A 14,632-nucleotide genomic window follows, 5' to 3' on the forward strand; every position below is an offset into this window, starting at 1 on the left:
ACTTCTACCCATATGCAGTACTTTGCATTTGTCAAGGTTAAACTTCAGTTGCCACTTCTTAGCCCATTTGCCCAAATTATCTAGATCCTGTTGTAGTAGCACACTGCCATTACTGTCATTAACAACCCTGCCAACCCTACATCTGAAAACTTCGACATTAAGCCTGATATACCTTCATCAATATCATCGATAAATATACAAAAGAATTGCATACCGCTGCGGCCCTCATAAGGAATAGAAAATGTCCCGCCCCAGATCTTCTGGAGCCGGAAATTATAGAAAAGGTAATAGACACCACCCCGGAACTGTTCCTTAGATTATACAACGCATGCCTAAAAGCAGGAACTTACCCAGCCGACTGGAAACTTGCAACCGTGAAGCTCATATTCAAGAATCCTTCAAAGCCTCCAGAACAACCGGACTCTTATCGGCCAATTGCGTTGCTCCCAGTGGCAAGTAAGCTATTCGAAAGGCTGTTATGTAAAAGAATAACTCACCACTACGAAACAGCTGGACTAAGCATGCCAACACAATACCGATTCAATCAAGGACCTTCGACCATCGAAGCCCTCAGTGGCCTTTTGAGGGCGGCAGCGGGATGTGACAAAAAATATTTCCTTGCCATCTCAGTGGATTTCGCTGGGGCGTTCGACGCCATTTGGTGGCCGAGCGTCCTAGCTAGACTGAGGAGGGCAAACACACCTATGAATTTGTACAAAGTTATGGAATCCTACTTAACCAACAGAGAAATCCAGGTAATAGCACCATATAATAAGTTGACCAGATCGCTCTACAGGGGCTGCCCCCAGGGTTCAGTTATAAGGCCACTGCTCTGAAATATGATCCTAGACGAATTCCTGGCCCTGGACCTGGGGGAAGTAAACTCCCAAGTCTTCGCAGACGATCTAATACTGACAGTCGCTGCTGAAAGCCGAGCACAAATGGAAGTCAAAGCAAACCAAGCACTTAAACTCCTTCAAGACTGGACCACTGTCTACTTCTTAAAAATATCAACTACAAAAACTAAATCTATACTGTTGAAAGGCAACCTAAATTTAAGAAGACCACCACAAATTAAAATCCATAGCCACACAATCAAACTAGTCGCTGAACTGAAGTATCTAGGTATCATTATAGACATCAAGCTGTCCTTCTACCCTCATCTCAAATACTTGAGAGAAAAAATAAGAAGATATGCTGGATTAATAGCCAGAATAACAAGAAAGGACTGGGGACTCAAAAAACGTACGCTAACACTGTACTATAAAGCCTTCTTCACACCGGCGATTACGTAACTTTCCCCCGTTTCGTTCCATAGAGCCACAAAGGTGGTTAACAAAAAGATCTTGGACACCATACAACGCTCAATTCTCTTGGTCATCACCCGTGCCTGCCGTACTGTTAGTACGCATACCCTCCAAGTCCTGCCCCTCGACCTAGACGTTATATGCTGCGGAATGACGTACTACCTGACCAAAGGATTACCCTACACGCTGGGGGAATACACTATCAACGTAGCAGGGAACCGAAGAGAAGACAGGACCAGCTTGAGAATCATGTGCAGCAGGCATGGCAGGAAAGGTGGTCTGCTTCTACAAAAAGGGGAAATTACCAGGAAGTTCCTGCCTACAGTTGGACGAGTGTATCCTAGAGCCCCCTTTTGGTTCCACCCAAGTCTATTTACAACGTTTCTCTTGATGGGCCATGGTGCCTTCAACGCCAAGTTAACTTATTTTCGAATAACGGAAGACCCCCTCTGCACATGTGAAGAGACAGAAACACGGTCCAACATTATGTATAGCTGAGACCATTACGAGGACCTTTGCTGTCGACTTATGACGGGACTCACATATCTACCAGCAGGACTGGAACATCGCCTTCTAGACTCGAGGGAGGAGTTCCTGGCCTTCACGAAGTTTGCGCAAGAGGTGTTTTCTAGGCGGAGGACACATTGCTATTCATCACAACTAAAGCCAGTAACTGAATGAAACAACTCAACCTAATTGAACAGAAACATTCAAACGGAAAGATTGAACTAACCACACTAAGGACCTTTTGCAACAGGACTAGGAACGGACACGGAACTGATGCAGACCACTGCTCACCTGTCTTGAGATCCCTCTGCAGCGGAAGACACCAGTGATCACCAAGTCAGACTTGACTCTACACATCTGAACCAGACACCAGCGACTGTGACCTCTGAAGCAAACTCACTGGACATGGCTATTGCTGCAAAGGCCATTGGCCTCCCCATACCAGTGCACTCTTGCACGGTACTTTTTTCCTACTTCCTCGGTGGGGGGAGAAGTCAATTGTCTTCTCCCCTCCCCTCCTTGCCACCCCATTTTCTTCCATCTGGTGGGCCATGGGCATGCCTCACTGACCATCTGGGGTCGCCTTCTCTATTGACCTCACCTCTGTCTTACTCCCCCCAGTCTTCAGTCTCCCCACTCTCTCTCTCTCTAACTTTGCGACCACGTCTAATGTAACCAAAATTTTCCAAACCCACACTCAAAAACTTAAGTCAACCATGCAACAACCCTATTACCATTCGGCCTACCCTATTTCAGCATAAAATATAGTAAAAAAAAAATTTTTTTTTTTAGGTCCTAGCCACTGAAATCTCAGGAAATTAGGTGGCAGGGCCTGCCAGAGTAAATATAACTATACTGGGTGTACTTGGTCTGCCTCAACGAGGCCAAGTGTGGACAACGGTAACGGTGGGTCCCATTGGGGTCCCAACGGCTAAGAGGGCAGATGAACAACAGTACAAAACATTACACATATACAAGATCCACACACTTTTAAATCTCTGGCTTTTACAGTATTGTTGTTGTTGTTTGGTTTTTAGGAGCATTAGCAACTAAGGCCATATTGCTTCGGGGAATGCGATGGCCATTCCCTGACCTTTCCGCATCCTCCGTATTTGGTGGCTCACGGGCTCGAACCCCAGTCTAATCAAGAAGCGTGTGCTATGCACTGCTGCTCCTGCCTACTTGGCTACGGTGGCGCCCTTTACAGTGTACTGTATCACTCGACAATGTATACTACGCGGAGATGGGGAAAACCCCTGGTGCCGTTTGACCCAAAAAAATTTACTTTAGTTTACACTATGCAAACGGTATCAGCACAATGAGTCCCAAAGTTGTTGAGCAGATCAAAAACACACAAGAGTTGTCAAGTCAAGTGAACATTTGCATCGTTTTCAAGCAGATCCATTTTTGCATGGTTTGTAGCCATGGATGAGATGTGGGTCCATCACTTTCAGCCAGAGACAAAAGAGTAGTCCAAACAGTGGAAACAAAGCTGTTCTCCTCATCCAAAGAAAGCCAAGTCAATTCCTTCTCCTGACAAGATAACAGTTTTATGGGATGCTGATGGAGTGTTACTAGGGCATATTACACAGATCTTGTGAGGCATTTGCGTGGAAACATTTAAGACAAACTCCAAGGAAAACTCAGCAGAGGTGGCTTGTTCCAGCAGAACAAATGCACCTACTCACAAATCTGTCATTTTCGAGTCCACACCACATGAGTGCGGCTTTTAAATCTTGGACCATTCCTCCATATTCACAATATCTAGCTCCATCGTACTTTCACCTCTTTCCTAATTTGAAAAAATACCTAGATGGCATCCATTGTCCCAAACCGACAATGACGTCATTGCTGCATTACTGGAAGCCCAAGAGAAAACTTTCTTCGCAACTGGAATCAACACATTGCATCATCCATGGCAAAGTGTATTGAATTCAAAGGAGACTATGTCGAACAGTAACATGTTACCAGCGTCTTCAATTAAACCCTTCATACTCAGGTCACGAACTCTTCAAACGCCTCTCGTATAATTGTTAGAAAACATTTATACACTGTCCAGTCAAAAGCAGGCCGTTCCTCCTAGCCTGGTGGAACACGTGTAAGGGTGAGACCCGGTAAATATGATACTGCAGGTTCGTGGCATGCGATCCCTACTTGATCAACATGGACAAGGGACGTGATCTGACCGACTTCGAAAAAAGAATGATTGCCATGTAGTTAAAGGTTTATAACACACTCTATTACTGGTCTCTTTTTCTTTGAAAACATTAACAATGCAGGTGATTTTGAGACATGCACAATTAACAGCATACGACATCTTATCTATTTACGAATCAAAATTACCTTAGATTAATGAACGTGAGTTACATGGGAGCACAATATTTTTGCAGGATGGTGCTCTCCCCATATTATGTCTAACAGCTCCTATGAGGGAACTTTTTAGAAGAGCCAATTATCAATCTCCATTTTTCACATCCCTAACCTGTAAGATCGTCCGACGATATATATCTGCTTCTAATTCCAGCAGAATTTTTGCTATGGGATATAAGAACCATTATGTTTACAAAAAATTCCCTTAAACTCTTTCAGATGTGGAAAACTCAATCCGTCGGGAGGTAGTGAACATTAGTGAAAGTTTGAGGACAGCTGTGGAGAATTCAATATCTTGATTCCTTATTAGAAAATAATGATGATGGATACGTGAAGATTTGATACTCAGATTGATTTGATGCTCTTTAGTACTCAGATTTTTATTAATGTACTGATTAACAATCCAAAAATCGTTTTTCGATGTGACCCATCGTTTTCGCGTTACTTTAAACGAGGATAGCACTTTATAATCACCCTGTATTTTGCTGCATGATTCAAAAAAAAAAAATAAATAAATAATAATAATAATAATAATAATAATAAATAAATAAATAAAATTTTAAAAAATAAATTAAAAAAATAAAAAATAAATAAATTATATATAAAAAATATAAAATAAATAAATAAAAGAAAACTGTCTACCGCATTTTATCATACTATTTCGACTTCTAAAAGATACTTATCCATTGCCCCTTAAACTTCATGGCCTATCAACCTCAACACGCTGAACAAACGTAAAAATACATTTGATCAGCGTTTTATTGACCATTGTCGGTCCAGGTTTTCCCCTTAATATTAACTAGTTTAAGCGGATTAATCTGCTTCTATGTAGGCCTCTATTTATAAGAAGCAAAAAATAAATAAAATAACCCACAAAAACAAAATATTCATAGTAAAGTCTTAATTTTTGGTCATTTTTATAAAAAGAATTGAATGATGAAATTTGTTTATTTAAATTTAGTACCTACCAGAGGCTGATTAATGGTCTGTATGGCTCTGCGCGCTACCTTCTTTGGGGACCCTGTTCGTTCACTCATAAAAATTATTTAATTAAACGTTTTTTTTTATATATATATTTATTTTATTCTTTCTAACGTTTTTTTTTTTTCTTTTTTTCTTTTTTCTTGTCAAGCCTTTCAAATAGCGGGCACTAAAGCGCGTGCCTCATGACCTATTGGGAAAGCCAACTCTGTAATCTATATATTTTTTTAAATTTATATTTATTAAAGGAAATGTTAATTCGGACACTTTTTCATTTTCTCTAACATGGACTTTTTAAGGAATTAAACGGAAATAATTGTAAATTTCTTGTGAAAACTGTGAAAATAATTTTAAGTGATGGTTTGTCTGAGCAGTTAAAAAAATATATATCAGAGCAAGTACAATGATTTCTTTAAAAAAAAAAAAAAAGGGGGAAAAAAGTTTTGTCTTCTCTCTTACCTGCAATTATGCACTCAGATGAATCGCACGTTCTGCACTGACTTCTGTAGCCTACATAATAAAGTGCAAAAAAAATATGTCAAGGGCGTGCAAACTTTCTCCCGTAATTTTCTATAAAACTAATGACTTATTCTCACACAATAAAAGATGATTTCCGCAATCTTGATTTAAAGTCATTTTAAGATATTGCTTTAAAAGCATGGCTCGGAATGGACCTGAGCGCACCCGAATGACGTTCCGATTCTTCATAGCATAGTTATTATCACACACATATTGATTAAAAAGGATTTTACTATGACCTTTAAAATTTTTCCACTTCAAGCTCTGTTTAAAAGTAATCTTAATTTCTGTCCGCTATTTCCGAAGTCCGTTAAATTAAGGTCTGTATAAGCGAAGGCTTACAATATTTTGAATATAAAGGTTATTTAATATTACTGAAGACTGATAAAAATCTATAGATCAGTACCTATTTACAATGGTATTGTAATAGGTACTGAATAGAATATGTTGAATATGTGTGTATGTATGTATATAACATGGTAGCCTTGTTCTCTGTATAACATATATATATAACATGGCAGGCTTGTACTGTGTGAGGTAGGAAAAAATAATAAATAACGTTTATCAAATATTTTATACGATATTTTCAGTGGATAATTTTTTGTTACTTAATTTCGAAGTTCTATATATTCTGTACAGTCCCGTTTTAATCCTTTTGTCCCTTGAGAGTATCAAACATATATGATTACCCTATATTTTATTACAATAATACAGTAATTAACAAATCAGAACCTATTATAGTTACTAATACAACTTCTGTACTAATGCTTACCGTATAAAAAACCAAATGCAAGGGCAACAGTCATCACACCAACCGCCAGAAGAGTTATTCCAATTATAAAAATCCATTTACAATTGCTTTTCCAGGAATGATGCTCCAACTTCCTATAATGAGATGTTTTAATATACGTAATGGCGGATACAGGTTATTTAATTTTTGCAACAGCTAAAAACAAATCGACGATATATTTGATATTTGACTTATTTTTGAACTTCTTATTCATATTTAAGCAAAACCAACGTATATCATTTCCTTAAATTTACATCAATACTCAATAAAAGTATGTTACGTAATTTCGTTTATTTGCAAATTCCAAAACGCCATCATGTGGGGAAATGTGGTACTTTCCACATAAAAAAAAATCAAACAAACATATTATTGAGAAAAAAATACAGTATTACTGTACAATATTCGTTTGACTGCTTAGAAAAAATAAATAAATAACAATAATCTATACGAATTTTTGGATTCTTTTTGAACTCAAATTATTTTACAAATAAGAAAGTTACGATAAACATATCAAGTTTTGTCACTTATTTGCGTTTTACTAAGGGGCCTCGTGGGTATAGTTGGTAGAAACGCCGTCTTTCCCACACCGAGTAGAAAATACCTGAGTTTCTAGTCCAGTCCATGACGTGAGGAATTTTTATGGGACCTTTTCCACAACGTGGCTGAGTTAGTCGATCTCAGGCGAGCGTAGCGTGGTTTTTTCTCCCGGAAACTCGGGTTTTTCGTCCAGCAAACAGAAAATCTACTACACAATACATGCAATTTAAACATAATATACGCTGAGCAATATGGTTATATTTTAGGAGCTTAGTCGCCTATGCTCCTAAAATCCTACTACAACAGATTTTTATTACTAACGAATCAGAATATTCACATCATAGCTATGTTCTTGAAAGTTAATCAGAAGTACCATACAGTGAATTAACTTCTTTCACTTTTTATGAAGTCCTTGCGGTTGCGAAGTGCACATCTTTGCTGTTCTCGTACAAACAATATTTTTACACAATGGTCGAGTTAGACTATTTCAGTGAGGAGGACTGGATAGTTTTTAAGCAAAATAATAATAACAATAATAATAATAATAATAATAATAATAATAAAACCAACTGAGCTAACAATCGAATACACGCAATTTACAAAAAAATATACTGATTCCTCGGAGTAAATTCCAAAGAACTGAAGCTCAATGATCGAACTGAACTAGAGTGCATATACAGCTTTAAGCACATTCATACTTAATTGTTGTTTTTGTTGTTGTAATAGGGTTTTAGGAGCATCAGCGGCTAAGATCATATTGTTCTGTATGTACTGTGTGAAATTTGCGTGTATTCTGTCGTCGATTTTCTGTTTTCTGGAGAAAAACCCCAGTTTACGGGAGAAAAACCCATGCTACCATCGCCTAAGACCAACTAACTGAGCCACGTTGTATGGCACATAAATTCCTCACGTCATCGACGAGACTCGAAATCGGGTCTTTCCCACGCGGTGTGAGGAGGACGGTGAGTTTATCAACTGCAATTAATTAGATCTCCACGAAGGCATCTACTTAATTGCATGTTCTAATGTTGGAAACAATGATTATAATGTATGTATGTGTTCGATAAAATTTTGACAAAAAAATGTTACCTTGCCAAATATTGCTGTTCTTGTTGTTACCATTTAAAAGTTGGAGTACTTCATGAACGAAAATTCTGTTTAGAATCAGAAAAATAATTTTGTTACTTTAAAACAATTGGATTTGTTATTATGCAACAGCGTAATGTTGCACAAAAAGCTGTGGTGTTGAAGTTATGTCGGCAGATGGGGTGGGTTCAGGATCGGATTTACATACACTGTGCTGTCACTTTATTAGGTACACCCCTGCTGTGCACACAAATGGTTTGTCCAACAACGTTGCAACTCACATGATCACAACTGCGGATATAATTGCAGCAGAACAACCTTTTTAGTATCAGTTAAGCGTGCAAACCGCAGCCAGAATGGAGAAAAGGAGTGATCTAACGGACGTCGAACATGGCATGGTAGCAGGTGCAAGACGTACTGGACAAAGCATCTCTGAAACGGCAGTTCTCCTGAACTTTTCACTCACCACAGTTTCAAGGATGTATCGAGAATGGTGCAATGAACAGAAAATATCCTCTCAACGGCACTCCTCTGGAAGAAAATGGCTTGTTGATGAGAGAGGTCAGAGAAAGATGGCTAGAATGTGCAAGCAAACAGACGGACCACAATGTCGCACATCACATCAGAATATAACCTTGGTGCCCAGAACAAAATATCGCAACGGACCACTAGTCGCACTTTGTCGCAAATGGGTTACAACAGCCGACGGCCACATTGCGTACCTTTGTTATCAATGAAGAACAAGAGAGCACGCCTCCTGTGAGCACAGAAACACTAGCACTAGACTATCAAGGATTGGAAAACAGTTGCTTGGTGTGACGAGTCGAAATTCCTGGTGCATTATGTTCACGGAAGGCTCAGAATTTGACGAAAACAACATGAATCTATGGACCCGTCATGTCTGATGACTTCTGTTCAAGGTGGTGAGGGCAGTGTTATGGTGTGGGGAATGTTTTCTGGGCACACGATGGGTCCATTGTTACCCATAGATTCACGTCTGAATGCCACATCGTACCTAAACATCGTTGCTGACCAAGTGCATCGGTTCATGTTGACAGTTTATTCTCAGTCAGATGGTTACTTGCAGCAGGATGGTTACTCTGGAGGATTCTGAGAGGCCGGGAAGGCCACGAACGTCAGTTACGGAGGAAAACGTTACTGCTGTGAGGAAAATGCTTGACGAAAACAGGCGAGTGACCTACCAACAGATAGAGGATACTTTTGGCCTAAATGCACCAGCAATTCGTTCGATTCTGCAAGATCATTTGCACGTGAAGAAATTTTGTTCTCTCTGGGTGCCGCATCAACTGACGACTGAAGAGCAGATGACACGACGTGTGACTTGGTGCCGGGAGATGTTAAAAAAGTTTGATAAGGAACAATCTCGGTATGTGAACAACATCGTGACAGGTGACGAGACTTGGCTGTACTATTACGATCTGCCGACAAAGGCTCAAAACAAAGTTTGGGTCTTTGATGATGACGACACACCCGTAATTGTCAGAAAATCCCGATCTGTAAAGAAGAAAATGATAGCTGTATTTTTCAAATCGAGTGGAATTGTGGAACGTGTCGTTTTGGACACGCAGAAGACAGTCACAGCTAAGTGGTATACTGAACAATGCCTGCCTAAAGTCATTGGATCTATGAAGAACCTGCGGCCAAAGTCAAGAATGGACACCTGGTACCTCCATCACGATAATGCTGCAGCTCACCGCGCCAAAGCCTGCACCGAATATTTGACCACGACAGGACTGAAACTTCTCGAGCACCCTCCCTACAGGCCAGCCCTTGCTCCCTGCGACTTTGCATTGTTCCCGCATGTGAAAATGAAGCTAAAAGGGAGGCGGTTTTCCAGTGATGAGGACCTTCTACGCGCTTGGGACAACGAGTGTGCTTTACTCCCTAGTGAAACTTGGCAGAACTGGTTTAAAGATTGGTTTCGGAGGATGGAGAGGTGTATTGAATGTAGAGGAAATTATTTTGAAAAAATTAAATAAACAAAGCTGTATTGCAAAACTTTCCTAGTACCCTTTGTATAACGTTTAGAAAGATGTTAAGGGAAGGATATACAAAGATATAAATATATACATAAATATAGAGATAAGTCAGATGATAGTTTTGGGTTTTGATTAATGTATAATTAGACATATGTAGAAAAGCGAAGGAGAGAAATTTGATATTTGTTATTAGTTATTGTTTAACATACAGGTACGATATATTTTGGAAGGGAAGGGTAGAGAATACAGAGAAAGAAATAGCCTTATGAATGTAGCTAACACTTGGGACCAGCAATAGTCCAGAAATTGATGTCAAATGTACTATCTGTCTTGGTTAGAGAAAGTTGTGAAATTATATTCCCCAAGACAAAATGGGGTACTAATTAAAACGGAAGTTAAGAGTGAAATTCCTAAATCAATACATAAGGTAAGAATTTGATTTAAAGTGGAGAAAGGGTGGACCTAATCCTCTTAAGTAATTATTGTTCATGTGTGAAGAAGAAGCTATAGCAGTTTTTGTAAAGATATTAAGTTTGTTGTGTATAAAGAAATAACCTTTCTAGTGTAAAACCAATGTATTTAATTGCCATATATAACTGATAATACTTAGGCAAATTTGAGTAATAATAATATGTGCTTGAGAGTTGTTAATTTTTTATATTGTGTATATAAGCGTAAATAAAATGTTATGTTATATATTAATGTGTGTGTTGTTTGTCATTCTTGAACACTCAGCCTGTCCGAAAGGAATTATAAATCATTGAGAAGTTCCCTTGAACCTGGAATTCTCCTGTAAAGTAAAGTCAGATGTGTAAGTGGGGAAATTAAAATAAGGTGGGCAACACTCATATTATAAGGGGACAAAATAAAAATATAAAATAAAAATAAAAATATATATATATCATCATTATTTTTATAATTTAATTCCACCCCCCACAAAGCGCGTCAGAAAAAGCTATAGTTCTGTAGGCTATATCATGGCCGAAATATCATCGCCTTAGCTTTGAGCGAGAGCACGGTTACTCCAATAATGATCAGGAAAATGCAGAGGAAAACATTTGACTTGAATTTTGAATTACTTTTTACATTGCCTTTTAGATCGCGTCATCTTTTACTAGGTTTTCGACAGGTAAGTACTTATTGCATGTCCTTACTGAGCCGGCTGTTGACTCTAATTTCGACGAATGCTTCATGTCGTCTATACAGTTTATTGTTAATTCATTTCTAGTGCAATCGTTTGTTGTTTAGATTAAGCGTTTGAATCGTTTAGATTAAACGTTTAGGCAGTTATGGCCATGAGGTATCAGCTTACTATGTCTGAAAATTGCGTTTAACCTATGTTCGGTTTGCCTGCTTCATTACTGCTGATGACATGCTATCGTGTGCGTTAGATGCATTTGTTTATCCAACGAGGACTTATTTGTTTTAATTACAACCTGACCTGGTCTTACTTATTCCACACAGTTCTTCTAATTAAGAAATTTCTTTTACTCTGTTTTCAGTAGTCAACTTGCATTTCTTAGACCATTAATTTTCAAGAAACTGCTATTTAAAATGAGTTAACTGCTGACAAACGGTTAAAATTTGCCTCAGCATAGTAATTGCCACTTCTGTCTATAACTATCGTTATAGACAGAAGTCTATAACTATAACGATAGTTATGGACAGAAGTGACAATAACTGTGCTGAGGCAAGGTATCGAATTAGATATGATCATTGGTACAAATTCTCTGTTCAGTAGTGGATCTGCCGCACTATCAGTAGTCTGAAAAGAGGTCCGAGATTTGAATCGTCAACTTACAGCAATTTTCTATAAAGATTTTTTCTTTTAACTCAGGATGGAAATTAGTGCCTTCTGAGATAGCACAGGGCACATATTCCTAGAGTTCCTAAATATAAGGTCTCAGGAGCCCATGATCAATAGTAATTGCATTGATTCGGTGGTTTCTGCGGTCTTATGGCACTGGAACATCTGTGCTACGACATCTTATTAAATCTACCTTTGTCCAGATGGAAAAGTTTTTTTGAGCTTTTTGATAAGGATATTTGTCTCTAAACTGAATATAAATCCAGGCCTTGAGGTCAAAAACTCGACCATCGGAAGCAAAGATCACTGGAAGGTCTTTCCGGAGTAAAAAAACTCCAATGTGGTTTTTCACTGTGGTATTGTTCTCGCGATAGCACAGTCGTTTTGCTCGTCGTCCTTCCCACACCGGATAGAAAAGGCCGGGGTTCGAATCTCGTCAATGAGGTGAGGACTTTTATTGGGTTTTTTCCACTGCGCGGTTGAGTTAGTCGATCTCAGACGAGCATATGAAGTTTTTTTTTTCTCTCAGAAACTCCGATATTTTGTTCAACAACAAAAAAAAAAAAAAAAAAAAAAGGTAAACCGACCAGCGAAAACATGCAATTTTTTGACATTGTATAAATGGAGGGATGCAGATGTTCTGTGGAAACCCTAATATGATAAAAAAAAATCCCACCTTAAGGAAAACGGCGGTCGTAAATGCTGTGCTAGCCGTGAAGACAAGACGATGAGAAGCAGTACAATATTGTTTTCTATTTGCAATGTTTTACTTTTATCAATAATTGCGTGTGGATTTTTTAGTCCTATAGTACAGTCACGCATATTACTAGCACCATGAATATAAAAGTGGACTTCATCGGATCATTAAACACAATCTGGCCATTGAGGATTATGTTCAACTTCGACAAAACAGTCGAATGTGATATGTCACTTTTGCAACATGACCGGGATAGTCGGTCTCCATCGGAGATTGCACCGACCAGAAACTCCTCAAGTTTTTTTTTTTTTTTTTCAACAGACAGGCAAATCGACTGAACTATATCGTCATTATAGACACATACTGACACTGCCTTGTGGTCTTAGTTGCTTTGAAGTTTAAGACACTTCATATTGTTATCATCACAGTTTTGAGAATTTCAAATATATCTCTTGCTCAGAAAAGAGCAATTTCAGGATCATGGTAATTGTTTTCAGTGCAGATTTCTTGGGTATTTGTGAAGGTGGTGGTTGATTGCTGGAACAAATTTCCATCTGTTGTGGTGAAAGTGGGTAGTTTGAATAAATTAAAGGAAGAACTAGACAAATTATTGTTGGAATGGAGAGTCAATGTGGGAAGGTTTTTTTTTTTTTTTTTGTCTAGTGCTTTATAAGCTGCTTCCATGCATCATTTGCCTCTACTAGTACTAAAACTAATATTAATGTCTGGAGAGGTGTTTCTAATGACGATCATCAGACATAAACATTACCAGAAATTTTCTCGAAGGTGGAGTGAGAAGAGAGCACTTGGGTTATTAGAGCCAGTATTTGCTCATTCTACAGGGTAACAAAATTATGAATTAACGTATAAGTGATGTAGATTTAAAATCTAGGAAAAGATGTACCCCCCTCTTGTCCCTCCCATTCCAACAACCATAATCTAGGACATGCAATATTATCCTCATACGAAGTGGGAACTATGGTCATGACGTGTTAGTATAGTGCATCTGTAAATTGCATGAATTGTATGATCGGTTGGCCTATTTTCGGTGGGTGGGAAGAAATGCTCGAATTTCGGGAAAGAGCCGAAGGGTTTCAGCTCTTTCCCGAAACCAATTAACTCGGCCACAGTGTAAAAAAGCCCACCAAGGGTGGATTTTTCACAACCAGGGCATAAAACAAAGAATGAATGAATAAGGTGTGGGATACGTATTTACATATGAAATTCGTTTATTTTAGATTCTAGTTTTAAGCCTTGTATTATTATTATTATTATTATATTAGCCATATGGTGCAAGGAAGCCTGAGGCTTTTGCTGTACCAGCCAAAAAAAATTTTTCTAAGTTACCCTGAAAGAGAGAGAGAGAGGGGGGGGGGGGAATCACCAAGAAAGAGAAGAATGATGATATCCAGCTCAGGACCCTGGGTGTGCCAAGCCCATTCTCACCTGATTTTCCTATATTTCTAATATTGAGGCATTTATAATTTTGATTAGCTTTACCGGTTAGGATGACATTTCTCTTTTCTTTCGCTCTCTCTCACATCTCTTAATAAAAAAAAGTCTAAATAATCGAATATTTATCAAACTTACCTCTCCTCTGACACTTCTTCCGTATTATTGATACTCAACTCTTCCATGCCTTCATATCCTGCGGAAAGCACGTTTATCTAATAGCTGCTGACAGCACTACACTTCATGACTTGCCACTTGTCTCATTTATCTCTGAACTGTCATTTCCGATTAAGAGCAATTTAAGAAGTTAAGAGACATGAGGCTAGGTGGGCGGCAATAACATAAAGCATTTAGCCTTTGCCGTTCATCCCTTTTAACAGTAGCGACGTTTTAAATTATTTTAAAAAATGTTGGTAGGTTTTTTTATTTTATTAAGAGGTAAGGGAATTTATACCTTTCACTTCAGTTAAAAAAAAGGAATACGTTAGCTAAACAAACTGGAAAAACTACAGTTTCTGTAAGTATATTCTCGACATGTGACAAACTACATACAAAAATTAGCCTTGAAGAAGTGAGAAT

At 38.4% G+C, this 14,632-nt stretch overlaps 1 protein-coding gene across 1 annotated transcript in view; it reads right to left on the reverse strand.

The window, feature by feature from the left end:
- Positions 1–14,259, reverse strand: part of LOC150085337 (endothelin-converting enzyme 1-like) — a 49,828-nt gene extending 35,569 nt beyond the window's left edge. The window contains exons 1-3 of the mRNA XM_090374532.1: positions 14,192–14,259; positions 6,457–6,569; positions 5,625–5,675 (exon numbers count right to left, since the gene is read on the reverse strand). Coding sequence (XP_090230658.1) covers positions 5,625–5,675; positions 6,457–6,569; positions 14,192–14,238 — 211 coding nt within the window. The 5' untranslated portion in view covers positions 14,239–14,259. The remainder of the gene's footprint in view (positions 1–5,624; positions 5,676–6,456; positions 6,570–14,191) is intronic.
- Positions 14,260–14,632: the final 373 nt, after the last annotated feature.

This window comes from Mastigoproctus giganteus, chromosome 5 (genome assembly GCF_048544385.1).
Source record: "Mastigoproctus giganteus isolate SK-2022 chromosome 5, ASM4854438v1, whole genome shotgun sequence".
Classification (NCBI taxonomy): Eukaryota; Metazoa; Arthropoda; class Arachnida; order Uropygi; family Thelyphonidae; genus Mastigoproctus; species Mastigoproctus giganteus.